The 25,500-nt window shown below is 47.6% G+C and overlaps 1 protein-coding gene across 1 annotated transcript in view; it reads left to right on the forward strand.

The window, feature by feature from the left end:
* Window positions 1–9,512: 9,512 nt before the first annotated feature.
* The window catches only part of LOC103606855 (KN motif and ankyrin repeat domain-containing protein 4-like), a 31,671-nt gene continuing 15,683 nt past the window's right edge, over window positions 9,513–25,500 (forward strand). The window contains exons 1-5 of the mRNA XM_008591392.1: window positions 9,513–9,528; window positions 15,872–17,797; window positions 19,115–19,226; window positions 22,320–22,538; window positions 23,927–24,014. Of these exons, the coding sequence (XP_008589614.1) occupies window positions 9,513–9,528; window positions 15,872–17,797; window positions 19,115–19,226; window positions 22,320–22,538; window positions 23,927–24,014 (2,361 nt within the window). The remainder of the gene's footprint in view (window positions 9,529–15,871; window positions 17,798–19,114; window positions 19,227–22,319; window positions 22,539–23,926; window positions 24,015–25,500) is intronic.

A 25,500-nucleotide genomic window follows, 5' to 3' on the forward strand; every position in this document is an offset into this window, starting at 1 on the left:
GTGTAGCCATTTACAGTAATCATTATAAAGCAGGTATAACTATACTTTTAAAAATAGCTATATGATAGAATTTTAAATACAAAATTGAATTCATAATAGAATTTATATTAATAGCTAATTTTCATTAATAGCTAATATATTTATTTATTGAACATGAACTATATGCCAGACTCTAAGTAGTTTACATGTATTGTCATCTTATTTAATCCTCCTGACAGCTTCATGACTTATAGGAAATATTACTAGTCCTATTTTACAAGTGGGGCAATTGAGGCACAGAGAGGTTAAGCAATTCATCCGAGGTTACACAGCCAGTCAGTGGCAGAGCTAGGATTTCAGCCATGACTACTTGACTTGGAGCCCAGGCTATTTACAACTACAGAACTTTGCCCTTCTCCTATGTTAAAATATGCAAAATAGGTGAACATGAAAATAATTGTATCCAGGTGGTAGGATTATGGTGACTTCCCATCTTTTATCCCCCAAATAATTTATTTTTTATTTTCCAAGAATTACATCCTAATAGTGATGCTTTTTAGATGAAGAAATCAGATGTGACTGTGACCTTTTTTGTCCTTTTACCTCTTTGCCATTTTATTATGTTGTATTTGATTTTGAATTCCGCTATGCACATGCACAAACTGAACAGTGCCCTTAAAAACACAGGCCAGGTATCAGGAGATATTCCTCACGGGCCCAGGGACATTGCCACAGCCTGCAGTTCGTCTGTTGGCCGCAGCTGCCCCAACTCTGCTGCACTCTTCTGGGGAGGGGGGTGTGTCCCCTTTTCATCACCTCTTACCAGCACTGAGGATCTTTCTTTAAAAAAAAAAAAAAATGTTTTTTTCTAACTTGTAAGAGAGTCTGTTGCACCATGATTAAGAGCGACACATTTGCATAGAGAAACATGGGTTGGAATCTTGGCACTGATGGTCTCAGTACCTGGGCAGCTGCTCTGAGTCTGCGCTTTGTCCTTGGATAGTAGAAATAATACTACTACTGTATAGGGTTATTGTGGGAATTAAACTGGATAGTGTTTGGATTGGACCTAGAATGGCTGGCACATTGTAGGGTAAATAAAGAGCAGGGCATTTCAATGTTTATCTGGCATATTTTTGATAATTAATTCATGAGGTTAAGCATTCTTCAAATATTAACCGTTTGCATTTCTTCTCTGATGAATTGTCTCCTTGTGCCCCTTCCTCGTTTGTCAATTGGAAGCTTGGTATTTTTGATAATTAATTCATGAGGTTAAGCATTCTTCAAATATTAACCGTTTGTATTTCTTCTCTGATGAATTGTCTCCTTGTGCCCCTTCCTCGTTTGTCAATTGGAAGCTTGGTTTTACAGTATATGTAAGTTAAGGACTGAGTGTTCTGGAAGCATCTAAGGGGAGGGGGAGATGCGGAGTGTTCTTTTTCCCTGTGACCCTAATGTCTTTTTCTCCAGGGAGCATTTTTCACAGGTTAGTGTGACCTCCTCTCTGTCTCTGCAATTGGCCCTGTTCCTTCCCTCAGAAAATTACATCTGCTTTAAAGAGTCAGTCTTCAGAGTAGCTGATTTCCCCCTGACTGCTACCCCCCAGGTCTCACACACGTGATTTCTTTCCCTGCCCATTTAAGCTGCATCCGTGAGAATGACGGTGGCCGTGGCTCAGAGAGGCTGTATTCCAGTGAGCATAACCTAATCAGGCGGCACCTTCTAGGCCTGTAATCGCACAGCCCGTCCCACAGCTGATCTGCCTGCCTAAAGGGCAAAAGCCTAAAGGACTGCTTAAATAAAAGGCACATTCCTAAGATAGCTGCACCTCTTTTTCCTTCTAGCCTAGCTCCATCTTGCTGCACTTGGACAGTTCATCTTTTTTTCATCACAGAGCAGAAGGGACCCGGGCCACAGAGGTTGAATGTTTCTAAATTGCAAAAGGAGTTAAACCTCTCCTCCGTCTAATGATTCTTGTCAGAAAAGTTCCCATGGATAGATGTGTTCGGTCCAGGAGATTCTCTGAGTGGCTCGGTAACATGGAGTTGGCTACAAATCTTAAGACATACATCTGAGTGAGGCATAGGCGTGAGGGATGCCGGTAACCTCAGACATGGCCAGGCCATGGGGGGATCCCCCAAAAGAAGCACAGACTCCCCTAGAGAAAGTGGCTGGAGTTTCCCATGAAGACCTTCCCCCAAGGTGAGGTCACCTTCTGCATGGATGGCCCTAGCAGTGAAGCTTGTGTCCTGCTATTTGCAGGTCCCTTGCATTCACCTTCATGCCCAGTTTAGGCTGTGTGGTTTAGTAGAAAGAGTTTTGAACTGGGAGACAGAAAGTCTGGGTTTGAGTTGAGGCTTTGCCTTTTTTTTTTTTTTTTTTAACTCTGTAACCTTGAGAATAGACTTTGTTTCCTCATCTGAAAAATGGAGGATAACATTCTCTGTCCTGCTCAACTCCCTGTTTGACCATAGGGCTCAAATGAGTGTGCTGGGTAAGTTATAAAGATACAAAGACAAGAACTCCTCTTAGACATGTAGTCACAGTGCGTCTCCCAGCATCTCATGCAGAGCCTGAGGACTGAAAATGCTGCTTCTCCCCAGAAGGAAGTCTGAAGAAGTCAGGCAAACCTGATGGGGGGTGTGTGTGCAGATGTGTCCTGTTTTCCTGTGCATCTTCTGTCCTGTCCTCTGAGCCAAGCTGATTGGTGGCATTTCTGGGTGGCTAATATTTCTTTCCCTCATTCTGCCGTCTTGTTTAATTTGATGAGAGGCCTGGAGCTTGTGGGAAAAGCATAGTTGTTGCCTTAGCATGTAAGAGAGTGTCTGGGGAGGTCGCTTGTGTTTAGAGCCGTGGGGGTTGTGGATAAGTTCAGTTTCTGCAGCTAGCCTGGGGTGCTGTCAGGGAGACAGACACACAGGCGGCAATTAGAATATGGTGACACACGCTGTGGTAGAGGGCAGACGGCAGTGGCAGCAGGAAGGGTAGCCACTGCCCTTGGAGGGGTGTCTGAATGGAGGCTGAGGACAGGCAGGAACTGGCCAGGCTGCCAAGGTGGAACAGCATTCCAGGTAGAATGTTGTGTCTTGCAGGAAAGGCCCCAGAGGGGAAGGGCTGGTGTCTGGAAAGGCATGGGACCTGGTGAAATGGAGGGCTTTTTTCAGCCTGCTTCCTAGTGAAATGTAACATGTCTTTAGCCATTCTCTAGCCAGTTTGGAGGGGATAGCCAATGACCACTTTAAATGTATCAAAGAAGCAGTTTGCTCCTCAGTGTATTTTTCACATAACCTTAGAGTTCAAGGTGCATTTCTGATCCTTTTTATTCTGTTTGGTCTGTGTACTCAGTTCACGCAGAAGAATACTCTTAACAGTTGAGAAAAGTGAACACTGGTGTTCCATAGACTTGCCCACCATCACATCATCCTGTGCCCCTTAGAAGTCTCTTAATCTCCCCTTGGAGCAAGATGCTCTGGAATCGTCTAATGAAAACAAGGAATTTGGTCCAGTGCAGTGGGAAGAACACAGAACTCTACCCCAGGACTCTTCGCTCCTGGCTGACACGAGGGAGTGACTTAGACTCTCTCTCATTTCCTTCATCTGTAGCACGGGGATACTCGTCCCTGGCCTGGCTGCCTTAAGCACTGGTGTGGCGATAAATGGCATGGGGGATGGGAAGTGGTTGCCAGTGTGCTGGGCTTGATGCAGGCAGAATGTCAGGGTGACACTCAGCGCTGGCATCAATTTCAGCATGAGCCCTGCCCTGGACTTGGAACTACATCCCGACAGTCAGAGTCTGTGAAGGTCAGAGCTGCTTCTGATGTCTTACCAATGGGACTTCATTTCCTAGGATAGACTCACTTGGTTAGAGCCCTGGGAGGTCAAGGGACAAGGTCCCCCTAGTCCTTTCGCTGAGCCTGCATAAAGGAGCCCAGACGCTCTCCCGGTCCCTTCTGGACCACCCCCACCCCTCTATCTCCTTCAGGTCCAGGAGCGGCGCTGGGTTTGGGGAGTCCGTAGCCTGGACCTCACACCTGCCTCCACTCCAAAGAACTGCGGCAGCTTTGGGCTGGATGAGACTCTTCCCCACGCCTACCTGGGACACTCCGAGACCTTCCTCCGCCCGCAGCTGCCTTCTCCCTGGCTCCTCCACCCCGCCCCTCCAAAGTCACTGGTGCACGCTGCAGTCAGAAACCCTGCCCCAAGCTGGATCCACTGAACGGCGATTCGGTCGTCACAGCAGGTACTTCCTTGCTTTTCTCTTCCTGCCAGAATTGGGTGCGTCTTGGTGCTCAAGGACAGCAGATTGGTAGAGCAGCAGGAAGCAGGGGCTGCCGGTTTGGCCCCGGGAACTAACTGGTTGTTTCTGTCTCCACTCTGCCCCGAAAGGCTGGCATTCACTTAATGATCAGAGCTTTGCGTGGTCCTGGCACCCCAGGAGGGGGGCAGGGGAAGGCTGTTTCTAAAGCAGAGGCAGGAAGAAAGCCATGCACCACTGAAGGGTTTCAACTCCTAAGGAGGCTGCATCCTCATTAAGAACAATTTCATTAATGAGCCACGTCAGCTGCAGAGAAGGAGGAGGAAAAGCACAATTATGACTGCCCAGAGGAGCTCCCAGATTTGGAGGAGTCAGGGAAGGAAGGCATGTGCTGTTTGGGTGTCTTTAGATGTGTCCCTCAGAAGTGATGGCAGCTCTGGGAACTAACTTTCTAGTTGGATTTGAGCGTTCTTCCTCTTTCTGCAAGATCCAGTATTAGTTTACTGAGCAGTGAATTCCCTTCTGACTACACTCACCTATTCCTGGGAGCAAAAAGGAAGTCAGTATTTGCTTTTCCAGCAAGGTCACAGATCACCTGACCAAGTCCTTTAACAGCTGGGAAGCAGATGCAGCTGTGCTGAACTCAGGAGCAATAGGCTCCCATCCTGCAGCCCAAACCCAGTTTTGCTGTGCAGGGGGAGGATGCAAGGGAAGGTAACATGAGCATGGTTTTCCCCGACTGTTTTGTCTTCTTCATGAAGCCCCAGATCCAGCTGCTGCAATGCAGGGAAAAAACGACAGACACTTGCAGGAAAATGTAGGAATGAACTTAATGAGATTGTGTTCGTGTGGCATTTACTGAGCATGAGTTAGTTCTTTGTTTCCCAGGTCGACGGGAAGTGAGCCCTCTGGAGAACTTGGTTGGCAGAGTCTTTTTCAGGAGTGCATCTCATCTCCCCTGGTGTCCGGGCTTCAGTCCTCTCAATGTTAAGCAGTGGTTGTCAGATGCCTCCTGCTGCTTAGCACAGAGAACATTTGCACTTGGAGACTTGGGGTCCTGGGGTGCGGAAACAGGAAGCTCTTATCACCTTGGCAGGATCAGCCTGAGGTATGGGTGATTTTCTTTTTTGGAAAGAGTGCTTTGTCTTTTCAAGTGATCACGCAGGAATTGGCAGAGTTGCTGTTTGGTGTACTACCTTGCTAAATATTTGACTTTGTAAGGTTCAATTCTCCAAGAACTCTCACGGCAATGAGGCTGTGTTTTGAGCCAAGTTCTCTTTTCAAGGAAACCCAAGGTGCTATTTATTTTGGCATGCAGCCTGTTCTCGGATGAAATACGGCATTTTTATTATTGCAGAATAAAGAGAGATTTGAAAAGAACAAAAGTGCAGAACCAGGTTTCAGTTTCAAGACTAAGTAAAGGAAGGTATTTTTACATTTGGATTTGAGGTTAGAAATGAGATTGAAAATGGCATGATAAAAAGAGTAAATGTGGGAAGGGGAAGGTATGGGTAAATGCTGCAGGAGTTGGGCTGACCTGGAAAATCCTGGGCACCTGGGGTGCACCCTGCTGCAACCATTTCTGATGTGGCCTGATAGTTACAAATGGACCATCATTACTGCCTGCCAGTGACTGCCTCTCTGGCGGATTTTGAACGGTCAGCCTTGGTCCCCACCTCCTCACTGACCTGAAAGGCACTGTAGAATGGTGGAGTCGCACAAGCTGTCCTGCCCTTAATTAACTGGGTTACTTTGGATTGGCCACAGAGCCTCTTTGTGCCTTAGTTTCCTCGTTTGTGACTTGGACATGATACCTATTTCCCAGGACTGTTTATATGAGGGTGAAATGAGAAATTATACTCAGTACCTGATTCCCACAGTAAGTGCTTAGCACCTGTTAATTTTTTATTTCTTTCTATGGGTTCCATTTGAAGACAGATCATTTCATTCTTTTTTTTTGTTGTTGTTCATTTAAGAACCATAAACTGAGTGTCTGCCATATGTTAGACATGGGGAGTTGGGGGTGACATGGGAATGAGTCTTGCAAGAATTCTGACCTTCACAAACTAATGGGTTAGCAGGAGAGAAGAGCCAGAGACAGGTAAATCTCTATGCACCCAAACGTCTAGAATAACATGAGCTAATGAGGTAGGTGAGGCTCTAATTGGGGATCGTTGACCTTGGGATAGGACAGAAACAAATGAAAAGTGACATAACAACACCAGATATTAAAAGGTTCCAAACACTGGGGATACATCTTAACAGAATGAGTAATAAATTGCTTTATGTCAAAGCTCTTAATGCTGCCAAACGTTGTGAAATTCCACTTTAAAGGGGAATTCTGTCCAACAGAATTGTTGTATTGCAAACAAAGCAGCATGTGTTGATGTGGCAGTTATTCTTCTCCACTCACCTAACCACATCAAACATCTACCCACTGGAAGGCAACCCCCTTAGCTAAACTGCGGACGTTTGCCATAAGGAGCGCGGGCGAATGTGGAGGAGGCGGGGGTGGGCGATGGGAGGCTGGAAGTGGCGAGTGGTGGGCATGACAGTTCCTTCCTTTCCACCTGTATTTAGAGCCCTTTAGAGTGAAAAGTTGCTGAGCCCCTTCCTCAGAGGGTTGGGGTGTCAACTCCATTTAATTTCTATAGCCTTGAAATGATTAATTTTAGTAAACTTCAAGTCTAAGAGCAATCTTAGAGGTCTCTGTAGAGTTCTTTTTAATGAAATTTGACCTAATGTGTGCTGAGTAATTATTTGAAGTCATATGATCTGATTCACGACGGGCTGAATTCCTAATTCTAACCAAAGGCAGTGTGTATGATCTAAGTCTCTGAGGCAGTGATGAGAGTTTGCACAGCCAAAGGTCTAGCTATGCCCAGGTGGCCCCTCTTACCGAGCAGGAGTCCATTGCTTGGCATCCAGCACTGAAGAAGCAGAGCTCTCTGCTGGCCCCAGAGGCTTTACAAGACAGCAGTTCTCCTGGTCCGTGCTCAGAAGGCTTTTCATGTGCACCATGGGAGAAGCAGAGAAGTATTCATCAAATATTTCACGGGCTGGCCCGGTGGCGCACTGGAGAGTGCGCCGCTTGAGAGCGCGGCGGCGCTCCCGCCGAGGGTTCGGATCCCATGTGGAGACTGGTTCCCGCTCACTGGCTGAGCGCGGTGCGGGAGCAACACCGAAGGTTGCGATCCTGTTGCCGGTCCCCGGTACGGGCACAACACTGAGGGTTGCGACCCTGTTACCAGTCAGTAAAAAAAAGACAAAAAGGAAAAAAAAAAAAGAAATATTTCCCCTCACAAGGAGAACTAGGGATCAGTCATCACATCAGTGAACTGGGCTGGCTTACAGGGGTGGACAAATGTTTACAAATCATGTCCATTCCCAACACAGGCTTGGAGTCAGCTAGACTTGAAGGCAAATCCTGCTCCAGCACTTGCTTGTTATGTGACCTTGAGCAGGCCGATCGACTCTCTCAGACTATCTGAAAAGTGGGAATAACAATAATCCTCTTTGGGTTATGGTAAGGATTGCATGAAGTAATTTATGTGCATCGAGTGCTCCAAGCTCAGCCTGTTGCTCAGTAACGTCACAGGGTGGGAGAGAGGAGCAGAAGAAAAGGGACAGGCTGCGATCATGGAGAAGAGAGGCCACGCCTAGTGTCTGCCCCTCATCCTGTCCTTCCCCAGGCATCACCCGACACTGCCCAGCCTCCCCTGCCTAGCAGCATCACCCACTGCAGCCTGCAGACCTGGGGCGTCGAGAGGCAGCGGTGTTCTCTGCCTGGGAGCCCTCTCTCTGTAACAAGGGCACCCTTCCCGTACCCCAGGTTAGAACCTTCCATGCCTCTGCACTGTCCTTAGTGGCCACACTCAGCCTCAAGGACCATTCACACTCTTGTCTTCCTTATCTCTAACTTCTCTGCTCCAGCTTTGTGCTTCCTCCATACTGGAGTACTTGCTGGTCAAATGCTGGTTGCCTCAAAGGTAAGCAGGCTGTTCGTGTTGGCACTCCTTCTGCAAGGAGTGTCTCTGCTTCTGGAAAACACACCTGTCATTTGGGGCTCCATCAGACCTGCGCAGGGAAAGGCCCCTCTAGGAGCCAAGGCCAGAAGCAGGGCAATGGCTTTGGAGAAGGAGTGTCATGGAAAGAAGTTATCCTGAACTTTCTGTTGGGCAAATTTTAAAATTTCTCTCTTATTCGGCAGGCCTAATAATGTCCAGTTCTCTTCTCCAGGTACTTGTTTGCTCACCTTTTTTCCATCCTCGATTGCTGGGGGCCACCTCTCATCCTTCTCTTTTACTCATAGTTCCCCGGCCCTCCCCTTATCACTGGTTCACTCTTCTGATCTGGAGTTCATTGTCAAGCACATTGGAATTCCTAAAACAACCTGCTTCCATTGCTGTGGTGTCACAGGTAATTCATTATTCAGATGTATGTGGAGTTACAATTATAAAAAGCCAATTTCCTGGGTGATTTATTGTGATGGGGGCAGGAGCTAGGTTGTTTACCATTTGAAGAAAGAGTCTTGGGAATGAATTAAAACTTTGGGGAGAATTTATGGTCCAAACTTCAAGGTGCACTAACTCAGAGTCAGGACGATATTCCGCTTGAACAGTTACTGATGTCTTCTGGCCACCTGGGTTCAAATCCCCCTTGTGCTGCCCACAGTTAGAGATCAACTCCTTGTCAGTACTTGCAATGACCTCATCTTTGTCTTGTATTTGATTAGGGTGTCATGGATCATTTATAGATACTCTGATTCCAGTTTTTTCACAAAATGGATCATAATTCTCTTTCCAGGATAGGGGAAGGGGTAGATTTCGACTCTTGATGTTACAGAAAGAGCACTGTGCTGGTTGTCAGAAGCCCGTGGTCTGGTTCCAGCTCCCTCACTAATGAGCTGAGAGACCTCAGACAGAGCAATTAACTTCTCAGCCTCAGTTTCCTAATCTGCCAGATGAGGGGGTTGGGCCAAATGCTTCCTTTGGTGTCAACTATTGCTAGCATTCCATGAAGAAACACCCAGAGTTGAGCTCTAGGAATGTGTACAGGCTTTTAATCTCTCTCTCTGGAGGGCCGTGAGCTCATGAGTACCCTTGAGAGAAAGGCAGGGATGCGTGTTCCTTTCTTTGTGCTGTTTCCTCAATGCTTATTCTAACTCTAATGAGACTCTCCATTTCTCTGTCCTTCTTTCTTTCAGATCTCTCCGACGAATTTTACAGACTCATTGGATGAAGAGTGCCTGAGAGACTGAGGGCCAGCATTCCCTAAGATGGAGAAGACAGATGGTAGGCAGGCAGCTTTGTATTCCCTGGCTTAAAGGGAGCACGTGGGCTGGGAAGGGACTGTTACCATAAATCCTGGAAATAGCCTAGGAGAGGCCTCTAGAAGGCATTCTCTGAACAGGCAGTGCTGGGAGGCCCAGACTATGCATTTGAGCTATGAACTACAGAAGGTGGTTGAGAATGAGAATGAAATATAAAATATTGGACTTGTGTAACTTTCAAAACATTTTCTCATCTCATCCAAGCACCAAGAAGGGAGCAGAGTGCTCATTACCCTCATTTTGTAGATGAGGAACTTGAGGTCAAGGAAAAATGCACATTATGGTAAAGGAGGCTCCATTCATACTTATGTGACTCTACAAGTCATTTAATGTCTCTGAGCCTCAGTCCCCTTATGTATCAGGTTTGCTGTGTAGTAAACCACTCCAAAATTTTGTGACTTAAGGACATTCATTATTTCTCAGAAGATTCTGTGATTTATCAGGGCCATTATTCTGGTCTGGGCCAGCTTGGATGATCTTTTCTGGGCTCATTCTTGTTGTCTTCTGGGTGACCTGGCTGGGGCTGGATGGTGTAGAATGACCACACTCACATGTTGGATGGTTGGCTCCATGTCACCTGGGGCATCGGCAATGACTTTGGCTGTGTGTCTCTCATCACACGAGAGCTAGCTGGGGCTTGTTCACATGATGGCACAAAGGCTCATGCACAGCAAGACAGACAAACCCCAGTGTGCAAGCAGCATTCAGATCTCTGCATACGTCACATTTGCTGTTGACCCACTGGCCAAAGCAAGTCACAGGGCCAAGCCCAGGGTCAGTGTTGGAGAGGAGTACCCAAGAGTGGCACATTATTGTGGCTATTTTTTGCAAACAGTCTACAACACCTCATCTATAAATGGGTATTGATACCATTCACAGGATTGGTAAAGAACTAAATGCGATAAGGCATGTAAAGTTGTTGAGTAATAACTGGCACAATGAATAATGTCTCAGGGAATGTTCCCCTCTTTCCCTCTCCAGGAAACTTGCAGAAGGTCATAGTCTAGACCCCATCTCTTGACTTCTGACAAAATGCTTTTTCCAGATCACCAAATGTCAGGAAACAGGAGAGCCTGTAATCTGCCTTGAATCACATGGCCTTCATTGGCCCAGGACTTAGGGTCCAGACATCAGTTCCAGCCCTGCCTCTGCCTTTTTTCTAAATGCAGTTACCTTATATTTCAAGAGTCTGCCTTTCTCCCCTGAGAGCCGCCTTTTCAGTGCATCCCTGGAAGTGGTCCCACCAAACACCAGCTAATTCCCTTAATGCCCCGGGGGCCTGTCATCCTGCCTGCCTCCTTGTCCCTGCTCAGCACCTGGGCTCTGCCGCTCTCCACGTGATTGCCCGTGACAGCTTGAGAGAGGCTCCCCTCCCTTCAGGCACACACGCCTCACAGGGCAAAGACAGAAGAGGGAAAAGCTACCCGGCCATCTTTGCCATTAAATGAAGAAGTTCATTTAATTCCCTTTTTACTAGCTTTATTTTTGGCCCTTTCTCTCTAGTTTTTGTGTTTCCCATTTCCTTCAGATACAGATTATAGCTTTTGAATTTTTCTTTCTCACTTTAAATTCCTCTAATTGGTTCACTCACCTGCACCCTTTGCCTTGTCCCTCCAGGTCATTACAGTCACACTCCCTTCCTTACCCTGTCCCCTTCAACCCCCCCACCGCCCTTGTGTCTGGGTGTAACTCAAGCTGAAGGCTGTATGCAGGTCCTACCCAAGGGTCTAGTGATCTGTCGTGTTTTCAGAGCAAGACTCTGTAGGGAACTTCAGGCAGCCCTGAGCCTCCTGTATCTTACTTTTTTCTTCTCCCCTGACTTATTTTCCCAGTTTCTCCAGAATTATTTTCTTCACCCCCTCTTGAGGCTCTAGTCCTAACACAAAGTTAAATATTCCAGGGAGAGAGCACATCCTTGGTGAATCGTCCCATGTGCCATTCAGAACCAACCTATCCCTGCCTTTAGGATCCTTTGTTGAGTACCTGCTCTGTGCCATGTTCTCTCCCACATTAATGCTAATAATAATCACAACAAATCTATAAGTTAGGTATTATCATCTCCACTTTACAAATGGAGAAATCAAGGCATATGGAAATGAAATAATTTGGCCAGAGTCGCACAGGATTCAAATCCAGCCAGTTTGGTTGGCCATGTGTTGGTTTATCTGATCTGAACTTCATTTTGCACAGAGACAGTTCTTCTCATTAATTCCTGCCCTGGCCCAATGCCCAGAATTCTGAGTTCCTGCATGCCTGTCACCAGGTAAAATTAACAGGAGCAGAACTTAATGTGAGAATAGGTCTTCAGCATATCAGCTCAGGCTCCCTCATCAAAGTCCAGCATTCTTCTTGCACTGGGACGAACTTCATTTTGCACAGAGACAGTTCTTCTCATTAATTCCTGCCCTGGCCCAATGCCCAGAATTCTGAGTTCCTGCATACCTGTCACCAGGTAAAATTAACAGGAGCAGAACTTAATGTGAGAGTAGGTCTTCAGCATATCAGCTCAGGCTCCCTCATCAAAGTCCAGCATTCTTCTTGCACTGGGAGAAAAAGAAGGAATGCCAAGTGGCAGGTGGCAGGGAGGGCAGCACAATGGATCACTGTGTGTGTGTGTGTGTGTGTGTGCGCACGTGTGTGTGAGATACCCCACAGTGCTGGCTTAGGAAAGCACCTATTAAACCTGTCATTCTTGATAGCTGCTAGATCTCACTTCCCCTCCTCTCCCTTGTGGAAGATTTTGCCTTTGAACCTGCTGTTTCTTACTTGATGCTATTATTGTATTTGTGCTCTGGACCTGCTCCCAGAGGCTGCTGGGTAAATCAGTGCATTTCTATAGAATTGGAGCAATAAGCAGATAAATAATGCAACCTGTCCTTTAGGAGAGTTCTTTGCCTTTTGGGTCATAAATCTGCTCTCTACTTAACATTAGACAAATATCCCTTCTCCGATTTGACCTGTTCTTGTAATCCAGGAGGCTGCTGAGTGGACCAGTAGGTCTAAGAGTATAGCTGAGTGCAACTTGGAAAACTAACCAGAGAGCAATAAAAGATATTGCTGTTATTTACTGAAACTGCCAGTGTGCTTCTTTGGGATGGGGAGTAAGTTGGTTAAAAAAAAAAAAAAAAAACAACCAAAAACCTGTGGGTGAATGGGAACTTACCTGGAGATTTCTGGGTGCAGGTATCTGCTGCAGAAGCTCTGGAACCCACAGGAACCATCCTGTGCATCAGCACTGATGTTCATTCTGTTCCCTCCCGCAGTCATGACATAATTGCCCTCAGGTCCTGTGGCTTTACTTAGCATTGATGGCTGGTAGGCTCAATTGTGCCCATGTTCATGAGTTCAGCCTTATGTGTATAGTTAGCTTTGTTTCATTCTTTTGGAGTTCTTTGGAGATAACTGCACTTCTCTAAGTACAGAGGGCCATGTGGCAAGCATGTGGCATTGTCTAGAAGGAGAGATCAGGCAGGCAAGTGGGAAGAACTCAGCCCCAATCTGTCATCACCCTTATGGGAAAACCAGCCCAAAATGTGCCCAGGTAATGCCATCATTTGTGCCTTTTCTTAACCCATCCCTTTCCCTCCATTATCTTTAGCTTCTCTCACCTTGCCCATGTCAGCAGTCTTCCAACTGGTCTCCTGGCTTCTGGTTTGTCCTTCTAATCCTCTGCAAGAATTCCCTTTGAAATCCCATTTGACCAAGTCACTCCCTTGTTTAAAACTCTTCAATGACTCCCACTACCTAGAGAGTAAAGTCAAAGCTTGGTAGCTTGCATACAGGTTGCTCCATGATCCGGCTCTTGCTGACCTTTCCAATTTTATCTTTCTCTACTCCTCGCCCTTCTCTACCATACTTTAAGTTCCAGCCGTAGCACTGCATTTACAGAAGCCTGAAACATTGTGTAAATGCACACTTCATGCCTTTGCACATTCTCTGACTCATAACCACAGTGTCTGTCCTGGCTATCTATTGCTGCTAAACAAACCACCCCAAAATTTAGTGGCTTAACATAATAATTTATTATTAATACAGGTTCAGCTGAGTGGTTCTCACTTGGGGTGCCTCCTGTAGATGAAGTCAGATGATAGTTGATGGCTTTTTCATTCACACCTGGCATCTGGGCTAGGATGGTTGGAATGGCTCAGGGCTGGCTAGGCTTCTCTCTCCCTCTCTCCACATGGCCTCTCTCTGGAGTTATTTGAGCTTCCTCACAGTATGGAAGTCTTAGGGAAGTTGGACTTCTTACATGACAGCTAGCGTCCCAATGAGTGTGCATTCTAAGGGACCTGGGTGGAAGCTACAAGGTTTCTTCTGACCTTGCCTTAGAATTCTCTCAGCATCATTTCTGCTATATTCTTTTGGTCAAAGCAGTCCCAGTCCAGCCCAGATTCAAAGGCATGGAGAAAGAGACTCCACTTCTCAATGAGGGATTTGCTTGCTTGTCTAAAGATGTGATGACCATCTTGGAGATAAACTGCTATGGTGTCTTTCACCTTCTTGTTCTCCTGGAAAATTCCTATTTGTTCATTTAACACCCGGTTGTATGTCACTTATGTGAGGTCATCCCTCTCCTACCAATGTAAAATTAGCCTCCAAGTCCAAGAAAATAATGCTGGAGAAACTGGAAAAATAAGTCAGGGAAGAAGACTGTACCTTGAGCATGTAGTATCTGTTACTATCCTTATCATACTGCATTGTGTCTGTTAGTGTCTCTGCTAGTTTTCCATAAATTTTTTTAGGGCAAGAGCTGTACCTGATTCATCTTTGTGTCCTTGGGATCTAGCTTAGTAGACACATAGGTACTCAATAAATAGTGTTTGAGGTAAGGGAATTGAATTACTGCTATTTTTTGATTTTGTACCCAGGGCCTACTACCCTTAGAACCAAGCAATTAATCAGTCACAAAGAATTGAAACCCTTCCTGTGTACCCAGCAGTCAGTCATAGAAGTTGGTTTCCATTATGGGGTTTCAGTTCTTTATATTTTGGGCTTCCACAAACAAAATCACTACAATCTTAAGCACATATAGAATGTTTATCATGTGCTAAGGCATTGTCCTAAGCATTTTATATTTATTATTAATTAGTTTTCACAATAATTTTATCTTACCTATTATTATTCCTACCTTATAGATGATGAGACACAGGAAAGCTGAGTAATTTCCCTTAGGTCACAGAGATATAGACCAGCCTGCAGAATCTGTATTCTTAACCTCTATACTCCGCTAATGTTCTCTCCTGAGCTCAGCATTTTTTCCAAGCATGTTTAGTGGAATGTCATAGAGGTAATATGGAGTGTCACATGAGGAATTCAAAGGAACAAAGACTGTTTAACCTAAAGAAAAGGTAGCTTGGTGACAAGTCTCTGTGGATTCAAATAGTCGAAGGACTGACTTGTTCTGTGTCCTTTGTTGGAGTCGATAGGTGGATGCTGCAAGATCACTTGGGCCTTGGCATGATGGAGAAGTTCCTCCTCATGATGTCCCCCCCACAGTTTGGGCTGCTCTGAAAAGCCATGAGTCCCACACCTCTTGGAAGGATGTATGCCAATGTCCGTTTTGACATTAATTGGCCTTTTTCCTCACCACTTTTTTTCTAGTCTGTGAAAAATGTGGTTTTTCCTTACTTGGCATGGGTTTTTGAAAGTGAAAATCATGTTTGTTAAGCAGTAGGCGTTTCTCAGGTGGAAAAGTGCATAGGCTGTACACAGTTACTTGTTCCAGTTCTCTCTGATCTTCATGCAACTGGAGGTGCAGCCATCTGAGGAAGCTTAAATAATGTGGAAGGCATAACTCGTTCATACCTCCGGCTTTAGCAGGAATTATTAGTACCTATTTGGGCAATGCAAATTTCTTTTTCAATGCTGAGACATTGTGCATCTCATCCCTCAAAACCTTCCATATCCATAATTGCCAGTTAGTACCCTGATTTGGCAAATTCCTGGCTTCTTCAGTTCAGTAATTGCATGACAAACCCAGAAAAACAGTGTGAGACTATCTTGTTCTGCTGGTCTGCAGACAGATCCCACAGTAGTAACTGAGATGACACACTGCAAATTGGAAACCATTCCCTCAACCTATTTCCTTGCAAACGGTGGCTAAGTACACACTGATTTAATAAGATGATTTCCCAGTACAGCCAAAAAGACAGTGAGCATCTCAGCGTAAAGAGGTTAGAACATTTAGGAGAAGTCCCACATGATAGTGTTAGGTCAAAATCACAGATATTAGGCTGTATCGCCCTATAGTTCTTATTAACTTTGTGCCTTTAAAAAAATTTTTTTCCACATCTTATGTCTCCCAGCCAAAGACCAGCCCTCTCAGGGGGATGATGAGAAAGACCCTCCAAAGAGCCACCCTTACTCCGTGGAGACCCCATATGGCTTTCACTTGGACCTGGACTTCCTCAAGTATGTGGATGACATCGAGAAGGGAAACACCATCAAAAGGATTCCTATCCACAGAAGGGCCAAGCAGGCCAAGTTTAGCACTCTGCCCCGAAACTTCAGCCTCCCCGACAGCGGGGCTCACCCTCATGGCGCTCTGCCCGTCCCAAACTGGTCCCCAGTGCTGCCGAAGAAGGCGTCGCTAGGGACACAGGGCCGGACCCCGTCACCGCCGCTTGGGGCTGCCCCGCAGGCCTCCGCCGGCGCCACTGGGGTGAGCTACCATCGGAAGGCCCTGCTGACGGAGGCCGCCAGGCAGCTGGAGGCCGCGGCCCCAGAGGCCGAGCCCGGGGCTGGGAGCGGGCGGCCGCAGCTGCTGAGAGCGTCCAGCATGCCCGCCACGCTGCCGCCCCACAGGGCCGTGGAGGAGCCGGGCCTGCGCCCGGGTATCCCCGCGTCCCCGGCGCGCCCCCTGCAGGGGGACGGCGGCGTCTGTGAGGGCGCCTTCGGGCCCGCGGAGGGATGGTCTGCGTTTCACAGCTCCAGCCCGCGAGCGCCCACCCCCCCGAACGTTACAGTGTCTGGAGACCCGGCGCCCCCGGAGATGTCGGAGCTGGTCTGGGAGGCGGCTGAGCCTCCTGAGGGTGACCAGAAGGCTCCGAATCACCTCGCTCTCCCAGGTCCTCCTGCCTCCTTCCAGGACGCACTTGTAGTTCTAGAAGATGCGGAAGATGGACAGGAAACCAGAGAAGCAGAGGTGGGGTTCACCCCCGGCTCCCCAACGCCGAGCCCCCCACCCCTGCCATCCCCCATCCCTGGGAACGAGCTCCCCCTGGAAGAAATCGAGCTCAACATCAGCGAGATCCCGCCCCCGCCCCCCGTGGAGCTGGACGTGCGCAGCGTGGGCGTCAGGGTCACCGAGGACAGCCTGGGCCTGGCCGGGCACCCCGGCCGCGTCTCCAGCCTGCAGCAGCAGCTCTCGGCCCTCGAGGGCGAGTTGTCCGGCAGAACCGAGGAACTGGCCCAGGTCAGAGCTGCGCTCCAGCAGCAGGAGGAGGAAGTCCAGGCCAGGGAGCAGAGGATTCGAGAGCTGGAGTGCACTGTAGCCCAGCTAGAAGAAAAGCTGAGCCGAGACACCGCCAGAGATGCTCAGGGCCAGACGGACGCCATGGTGAACACTGACCCTCTCCATGGACTCTTGACCAGGGAGTCGCGTGACAAGAGCATCGGGGTCAACCTTCTGGGCCTCGCAGAATCTGGAAGCTGGAGAGCCAGAGGAGAAGAGAATGGTCTCCTAGGGGGACAAGACAGACACAAACAGGGGGATCAGAGCCCAGCAGAACGCATGCTACCACCGCAGCTGTCACTGCCGCTGGGTCCAGAGAAGGTCCCCACCTCCTCTTTACCTATCTGCCTCTCCACAGAACTCAGGATTGAAGAAGCAGGGTCTGAACAGGAGGGAGGCCCTCAGGTAGGAGCCAAGGGCCTGGCCAGGAGAGCAGGAGGCTCTTCAGGGAGCAGCGACAGAAAGGCTCCCCCAGCAGGAAGGGACGAGGCCAGTTCAGAGCGCCTGGGGAAGGAGCGCCCGGGAAGGCCAGCAAGCTCACCAGCAGATGCCACAATTGGGCAATATGTGAAGAAGATCCAGGAGCTGCTGCAGGAGCAGTGGAGCTGTCTGGAGCACGGGTACCCCGAGCTGGCCAGTGCCATCAAACAGCCTGCCTCCAAGCTCAGCAGCATCCAGAGCCAGCTCCTGAGCTCCCTCAACCTGCTGCTGTCCGCCTACTCCGCCCAGGCTCCACCTCAGAAGGAGCCTCCGGCCCCCTCCTGCTCCCCACCGATGGGTAAATACTGGTGCCCTAGACAGGGAACCATTTCTCCTTTACATGACCAGTCAGAGGGAAAAGGGTTTTAAATTGCATGAGTATGTTTTAAAAAAGATTTTAGCGCCTTCCAAAACCCAGTGGAATAAAAACTGACATGTGTAATAGTGGAGTCTTGGGACCTCTGCTCTTGGGACCCTTGCTCTAAGGGTGAGTCTGACTGCAGGGCCACCACATACCACTGTAGAGATAGTACAGGGCATAATGATGCCAGCCAGGGAGGGCAAATAGGAATTGAAATCCAGCCCACACTCCATTTGCTAAGCCAAGAGCACGCAGCACCGCATCCACCCCGAGGGGGCCTATTTTCGTTTGCATTGCACAAAGGCAATGTCTCTGGCCAAGGCCAAGAAGGGCCCTGCTGTGTGTGCTCCGAAACTCAGCCTCCCTTCATTGTTTCCTGGACTCTTGCATTCCTGTGATCCTCTCTGGTTCTTGCCCATTGAGGTTTTTTCTAGTCTGTTTTAGAGGAACATTATATTGAGCTCTGGAATCATTTACTGAATATTTCTCTCTGTGTGTGTGAGAGAGAGAGAGAGGTTGAGTGATGCCCACAGGTGCAAATCAGCCCTTTGGCTGAGCAGCACTTCCTCTTGTATCAGATCATACACTCTTCACTGCTGAGTAAAGTGGAAACACATTTTGCTTTGCTCAAGGAAAGCATGTGAGTCTGCTTCCTGCCATGGGTCACAAGTTGGCTGCTTTTTTAGTATTTCAGTGCCAGTTCTAGTCTTGCCCATTGAGAAATGTCTCTTGTACCACTGAGCATAGCACAAGAAGACTCGTGCCCTTGCTCTTGTGTCTGCCATGAACACAGTGTCATCACACATCACCGCATCACAAGTGTCACCTTGCATGTGAGTCAGGAATGATTGCAGAGGTGCCCTCGAGCAGAGGTGGGTGCCAGACGTGAGTCAGAGATGTGAGCCCTACTCCGGTGCTGCCGTTCACTGAGCAAGGCTGAGCTGCGAGACAGGGACAGCAGTGGCACCTACACCACATGGTTCTCCCAAGAGAGTGCTCCAGTAACTCTACTCAGTCATCCACGTATAGGGGGGGCATTATTTACAATTGTTTACAATATTCTACTGACATTGACCAGAAAGCCAGGCCCTCCCCCCAAAGTCCCCAAATTTGATTTATCTTATCTGGTTCACTGTCCTTTCCTACCTCTTCACACACCTGCAGCCTGTATCTCTTCAGAGCAAGAGTCCTGGTTTTGCTGCATTCCTTGGCATCCCTAAGGTCATTCTAACCTATAATGTTGTGTCTGCCTAGAGATCTCCCCGTCGACCAGCCTTAAATCCATAATGAAAAAGAAAGACTATGGCTTCCGTGCAGGAGGTAATGGGACCAAAAAGAACCTTCAGTTTGTTGGGGTTAACGGTGGGTAAGCATCGCTTGTGAAGCTCAGACTGCCTTCCTCGCTACCTGTCCCCTTTGTCCTTAGCACTCTCTTTTCCTAGGGGGAAGCATCTGGTTTACATTCTTCTCGGGACTTAATCTCAATGGCCCTTTAACACTCCATCTCCGGTTTGCATATGTTTGGCTCTTTGCCAGCTATGATGGTCTGTTGGAACCTCTGCTTTGAATATGTCTTGGCTTTGGTCTCCCCCTGGGCCAAGTCTCCAGGAGGCTTCTGGGAGGTTGGGGGTACATGGGCCCTTTGAGGAAGGCATTTAACCTGAAGCACAACACTGAAACTAGTACGAACTCTGTTAATTTGTTGAACTTCAAATGTCATCCATTTTATTTTTCCTTTCTTTAACTTACTGCAAATCAAACCCAAGTGTTTGGGGCTGAGGAAAAACAGTCTATTGACTTAGAACATGAACCCAGCCTTATATATTCTAAAGAATTAAACATTGGATTAGGAATATTTTCTAAATCAGTCATTCAACAAACATTTATTAAATGCTGACAATGTGCTAGGTGGTAAGGATAAAAAGTCAAATAAATCATGGTCCCTGTCTTTAGCTCACAGATAAGACAAGAAGTAAAGTAGAAATGCTGAGATGCCAAGATAAGTTGTATTAGACAAGGAAGCACAGGATGTGGTGGAAGCCCAGAGGAGGGACCCCAGCCCAGCTTTGCAGTAGGTGGCTCCTAGAGGCTGCCCAGAGGAAGTCGGAATCCCTGCTCATTCGAGTCTCACCAGAAGGGAAGACACTAGGTGCAAATATGGGTGACATCATTATTGCAGGTTCTGTGAGGGAAACATCGGAAATGGTGAAATGGGATATCAGAGGAGAGTTGCTGTTCCCACTTCTGCTAACATCTGGCCCGGTGGCTGAAGAAGAAACCATTTTGTTTTGAGCTTTCAACGATTTTATATAGAGAAAAGGAGAATCAGCCTAATCCCAAAGCCTAATGTAGGTCACATCTCTCCCTTACTACTTCTTTTTTTTTTTGGTGGCTGGCCGGTACAGGGATAGAACCCTGGACTTTGGTGTTGACAGCACCGTGCTCTAACCAACTGAGCTAACCAGCCAGCCCCCTTCCTTTCTTAAATGCCGCTAATGGTCCCTGCTCTACCAAAACCCAGAAGGACCAGATCATGGCTTCAGCCTGCCCCATCTTCTACTGCTGGTTGGAGCCTTCCCTCCCTCAGACATTCTGAGCTCAGGCCCATGCAGGGCCCCAGCATTTGCTGTTTCCCCTGCTTAAAGGGCTCCTCTCCTAGATATTCTTCAGTATTTCCTTTTGTTTGTTTTGTTTTTTGGTGGCCATCTTCTACTGCTGGTTGGAGCCTTCCCTCCCTCAGACATTCTGAGCTCAGGCCCATGCAGGGCCCCAGCATTTGCTGTTTCCCCTGCTAAAGGGCTCCTCTCCTAGATATTCTTCAGTATTTCCTTTTGTTTGTTTTGTTTTTTGGTGGCTGGCCAGTATGGGGATCAGAACCCTTGACCTTGGTGTTATAACACCATGCTCTAACCAACTGAGCAAACTGGCCAGCTTCTGTATTTCTTACTCTACTGCAGTGGTTCTCAACCTTGGCTGCACATTGGGAACACCAGGGGAGCTTTAAAAATTCTGATGCCTGAGTCCTATCCCTGAAGACTCTGGTTTAATTAGTCTGGGATGTAGTCCACATACTGGGACTTCTGAACACCCCCAAGTGGTTCTAAGGTGCAGCCAAGGTTAAGAACTTCCGCTCTAATTAAGGTAGCCCCTTCTCCTATCACTCTGTCTCATGACCTTTTTAAATTTAATTCATTGTTCTTACCACTACCTGAATATAATATTTGTTTACAGGTTTATTTTCTGCATCTCCCTAGAATATAAGCTCCATAAGGGCAGGGACTTTGGTGTAGAATTTAGAACAGTGCCTGGCACATAGTAGGTGCTCAATAAATTTCTGTTGAATGAATGAATGAAATTCCAAGTGAAGGTTTTATGGAGGCAATTCTAAGGTGAGCACTGATTGGTAAAAGTAATATGTCTCCTACTCTTTTTTAATCACGAAAGCAAAAGGTTGTTCCAAGCACAATACAGGAGGAATTATCTGGAGTTTAAGCAAGACAGAATGTGAGCATACCAGGGAGCAGCCTAGGTTTGCAAACCTAGTGTGCACAGGGGCCTTATGTAGGGGCCATCATTTGGAGAAAGGGCCTTAGGGGATTTAGTGGAGGTCAAGGCCACTGGTCCATATGGCCGTGTCCAGTAGCCTCAGAACCCGAAATCTTTATCTTTAACACCAGAATCCCCCATCAAGGGTCTCCTATTGAACATCAGCAGAGGAATTAATAAATGTTTCTCGACTTACCTCCATGGCCTCTGTATTGCCAACTCAAGAGTCGCTTCTAACCAAACATAGGGATCACTGCCGGATGGGGGACGGGCCACGAGTGAAGTGGCCCGTGCCCTCACTTTTGCTGCTCTAAGCAATAGTTCAAACAGGCTGCTGCTGAGAAATGCAGATGCTGTTTTAGGGTGTCCCAACTGTTCTTGTGTCCCACACGGCCCTGCTGGGCGTTAGTGTACATGAGTTCATCCCTTGCACAGTGCAAGCTGGGCTGGAGCAGGAGGGCTATAGGAGGTCTCAGTATCACCCAGAGACGTGAAGATGTCAGGCAATTCAGGAAACTCAGGGTGGAGGTGGGGCATATTTGTCCGGATTTGGGCCCCTCTCTGCACCTAACATTAGGATCCTAGAAGCAAATGCTTTTGTGAGAAACAGATTACCTGTCTAGATCATCTCAATGCATCAGCCAGTTGGGGGATGGGCTGTTTGTGTGTTTGCTGCAAAGAGCACAGTTAATTACCTTTTCTTCCCAAAAGGCCTCCAGTGTCAGAGCCAGTGCCCTTTACCACATTTTCACTGAGATTCCTGGGAGCCCCCACCCCAGCCTGACGGTGTAGAGAAAGGAGGTGTGATTAGCAAGCCCGGGAGTGTGATCCAAGGCCCGCTTAGTGCTCACTGGTGTTGACACGGGTACTGGGCAGGAAGGACAGAACGAGTGACCTTTGTCTCCTTCCCCAGCTATGAGACCACCTCAAGTGAGGAGACCAGTGGTGAGGACAGCTCCCCAGAAGACTTGTCTGACAGTGAGGCTGAGAAGAAATGTGACGGCCTGGAGCGCAGGTGGGGCAAGGATGCCCACCCTAGCTGCGAGGCTGGGCAGGGCGTCCCTGAGGGCCCCTGCGATGCAGGCCAGGAAAGTGGGCCTGGGGAAGAAGTGCCCCATTCTAAGGCTGAGAGGTGAGACACATGGGTACAAACGGGGGCACTTGTTTCTGTGAAAAAGGGCAAGGGCATGTATCCACCCTTTCATTCAATCATTTGTTCATTTGTTCATTCATTCATCTGTCCATTCGCCGATGTTTATTGAGTTTCTGTTCTATGCCACGCATTGTGCAAGGTCTGACAAACAGATGTTGTGACTCCTGTCTTTGTGGAATCTATTGTCATAGCCAGAGCTCTATGTTTAAAGCCAACACTTACCTATCACTGAAAATGTGAAGGACTTTACAAGTATTATGTTATGTAACCTTTTAACAATCCTGCAAGGTAGAAGTGATTAGAATCCCCACTTTACAGACGTGGCAACAGAGCCCTAGAGAAGTGAAGTGATGCCGCCAGCAGAGTCTGACCCATGGGCTTCTCTGCCTCTCCCTTTGGCCATGCTGTCCTGCTCCTGCCTTTTAGCGTGATGGGAGGTCATGCTGCCTGAGGAAGAGAGCACTGCCTTTGGAGTAGGACACACCTGGATTTGAATCCTGCTTCTGCCACAGTGTTACCTTAGGCAAGGTCCTTGAGCTGTGGTTGCCTCCGTTTCCTCATCTGTAAAATGTGGTTAAGAGCCACCCAATAGGTATGATCTGAGAACTATACAAGAAAACAAGGAAAATGCCTAGTACAGTGCCTGCCACACAGCAGGCTCTCAGTGGATGTGGTAGAATAAGACTAGTGAGTACCATTATCATCATCACCATCACCAGCCCCTGCCTGGTGGCCAGAGGAACGGCGAGCAGTGAATGGCGGCCGATTGTCCAGCAGGTCTGCAGGGCTGCTCCAACACGGCAGCACGATGGGTGAGGAGGCTCCTTAGTGACCAGTGACTTTCAGTCGCAGCTGAGGCTTCTGGGTGCCAAGAGTCTGCCCCCGTACTAACACAGGAAGCGTGCTTGTCACTGCACATGCCCAGCTTAGATGATTCTTGTTTTATTGATTCTATTAGTACTTACAGTGTCCGTCATGGAAGAATAACCTGGGGACAAGGTATGGATTGGGTTCGTTAGATTTTTCTAGTCACCTAAGCAGAAGATGTTTGATCTAAAGTCAGAAAGACAGCCCTCCCCTTCCCAGCGTGTCAGGAATTGCAGGTGGGCTGGCACCCCCGGCCCCCACCCCAAATGCTTTGCTTCTCTGCTCCAGCCCCTGACAAAAGCAGGAAGAAAAGGGCCACGTGCTTGACTCCCTCTTCAGAAGAGCTCAGAAGCGGATTTCCGAGCAATGCCCCTTATCCTGGGGTAGTTGCTCAATTTGAGTGTTTGAGTTGCTGAAAAGTGAAAGAGGAGGGGAGTGAAAGTCTTTTTTTAATCAACATGGAGAACAATTAAATGAATATATGTATTTGTTTTCTTTAGATATAAACCCTCAGAAGAATTTCTTAATGCATGCCGGGCACTGAGCCAACATCTGCCGGAAATTGGGACCACCCCCGACCAACTCTTGGTACTCTTTTTGTTGTCATGTAAAGATTTCTATTCTGTTTAAGCTGCCAGCTCCAGCGGGCGACTGTGGTTCCCTGCCTGAGGCAGTGGTGTGAGTGTGTGTGCAGGGCCCCTTTTCTCCAGCTGTTCTCTCCTTTCCCCAAATGCTGCTGCCTAAGGTGATGGATTATGCTGAGGAAGTGGAACCGATCGATATGCAGATCAATATGCACAGGGAAGCGGGCCAGGGGCTCAGCAGCATTAACCCAGCGTCGTTAGGACCCTGAAGGTCTATCATCAAACTCTGTTTGTTGCTGAGGCTCAAAATGGCCCCTCGGTTTGAGAGAACTGTGAGCAGCATGGAAAGAGCATAGGGCACAGGAACTTTGGGTTCTACCCCCAGAACCCTCATCTGTGAGCTATTGGGCTCCCAGTCAGTTCAATGATCAGGGCCTTGGTTTCCTCATCAATAAAATGTAGATGGTAGGCAGCATGTCTCCATTACTCTCAAGCCCTGATGTTTAATTCTGTAGTCATTACTGTTTTTCTTGAAATATACCTATGGCTCAAGAGACCAAAAGCAAGAAAATACATTTGTTTGCTACTTCATACCTTCATGGCCCACAGAGATTTACACACACAATGATGGGTTCTACTTTTAATCAAGAGATAACTGGCACAGATACATTTTCCCAAGTTGTGAGAGCAGCTGTAAGACCCAACGTGGAACAAACTGTAAGCATTTAAAAAACCCATTCTGGGGCTGGCTAGTTAGCTCATTTGGTCAGAGTGTGGTGTTGATAACACCAAAGTCAAGGGTTCAGATCCCTGTTTCAGCCAGCCACCAAAAAAAAAAAAAAAAAAAAAAAAGCCGTTCTGTTCTCCTTTGCAGAAGAGCCCTAGGAGTAAAAACGGTCAGTTCAGCTGTGTTTATTACTTGCCATCCCATTTTCATTATTTTATTTTAGCTGATTTGGCAAATAGTTTTTCCCAGACTGTTGAAGAACCAATATGCAACGTGGATATCGATCAAAACTCCTGTAAAACTCCTGTTATTCTTAAATGAATTACAGAACTAAGTTCTTTCTCAGCTCTTCATTTGAAGTCCACGACTGTGTTCCTTAATATTAGGATCTTTCTCCAGATTTTCTTGAAGATTCCATGGGTAAAGGAGATATTCTGATGTATAAAAGTGTTTTAGCCACAAAAGATTTCGCTGTGTCTACCCTAGAAAAGTGATCAGAGGATAGGTATATGAAGCCTGACTCCACACCATTGTTAGGACCGAAGCACAGGACACCCGCCCCCATCCCCACCTTAGAGACAAAGCAGGTTGTATAAGGATTCTGTAGAAACAGCCCCCTTTTTACCTCCATTTTGTAGTAGGGGCAAGTAAGGTTCAGAAAGATTATATGACTTCCATAGTCACACAGTTGAGCCAGTACTTAAACCTGGTCACATTGATTTAGTGACTCCAAATCCAGTGCTAGTTTCAGAACGAGTATGAA

This window comes from Galeopterus variegatus, unplaced genomic scaffold, assembly GCF_000696425.1.
Source record: "Galeopterus variegatus unplaced genomic scaffold, G_variegatus-3.0.2 Scaffold6894, whole genome shotgun sequence".
Lineage (NCBI taxonomy): Eukaryota > Metazoa > Chordata > Mammalia > Dermoptera > Cynocephalidae > Galeopterus > Galeopterus variegatus.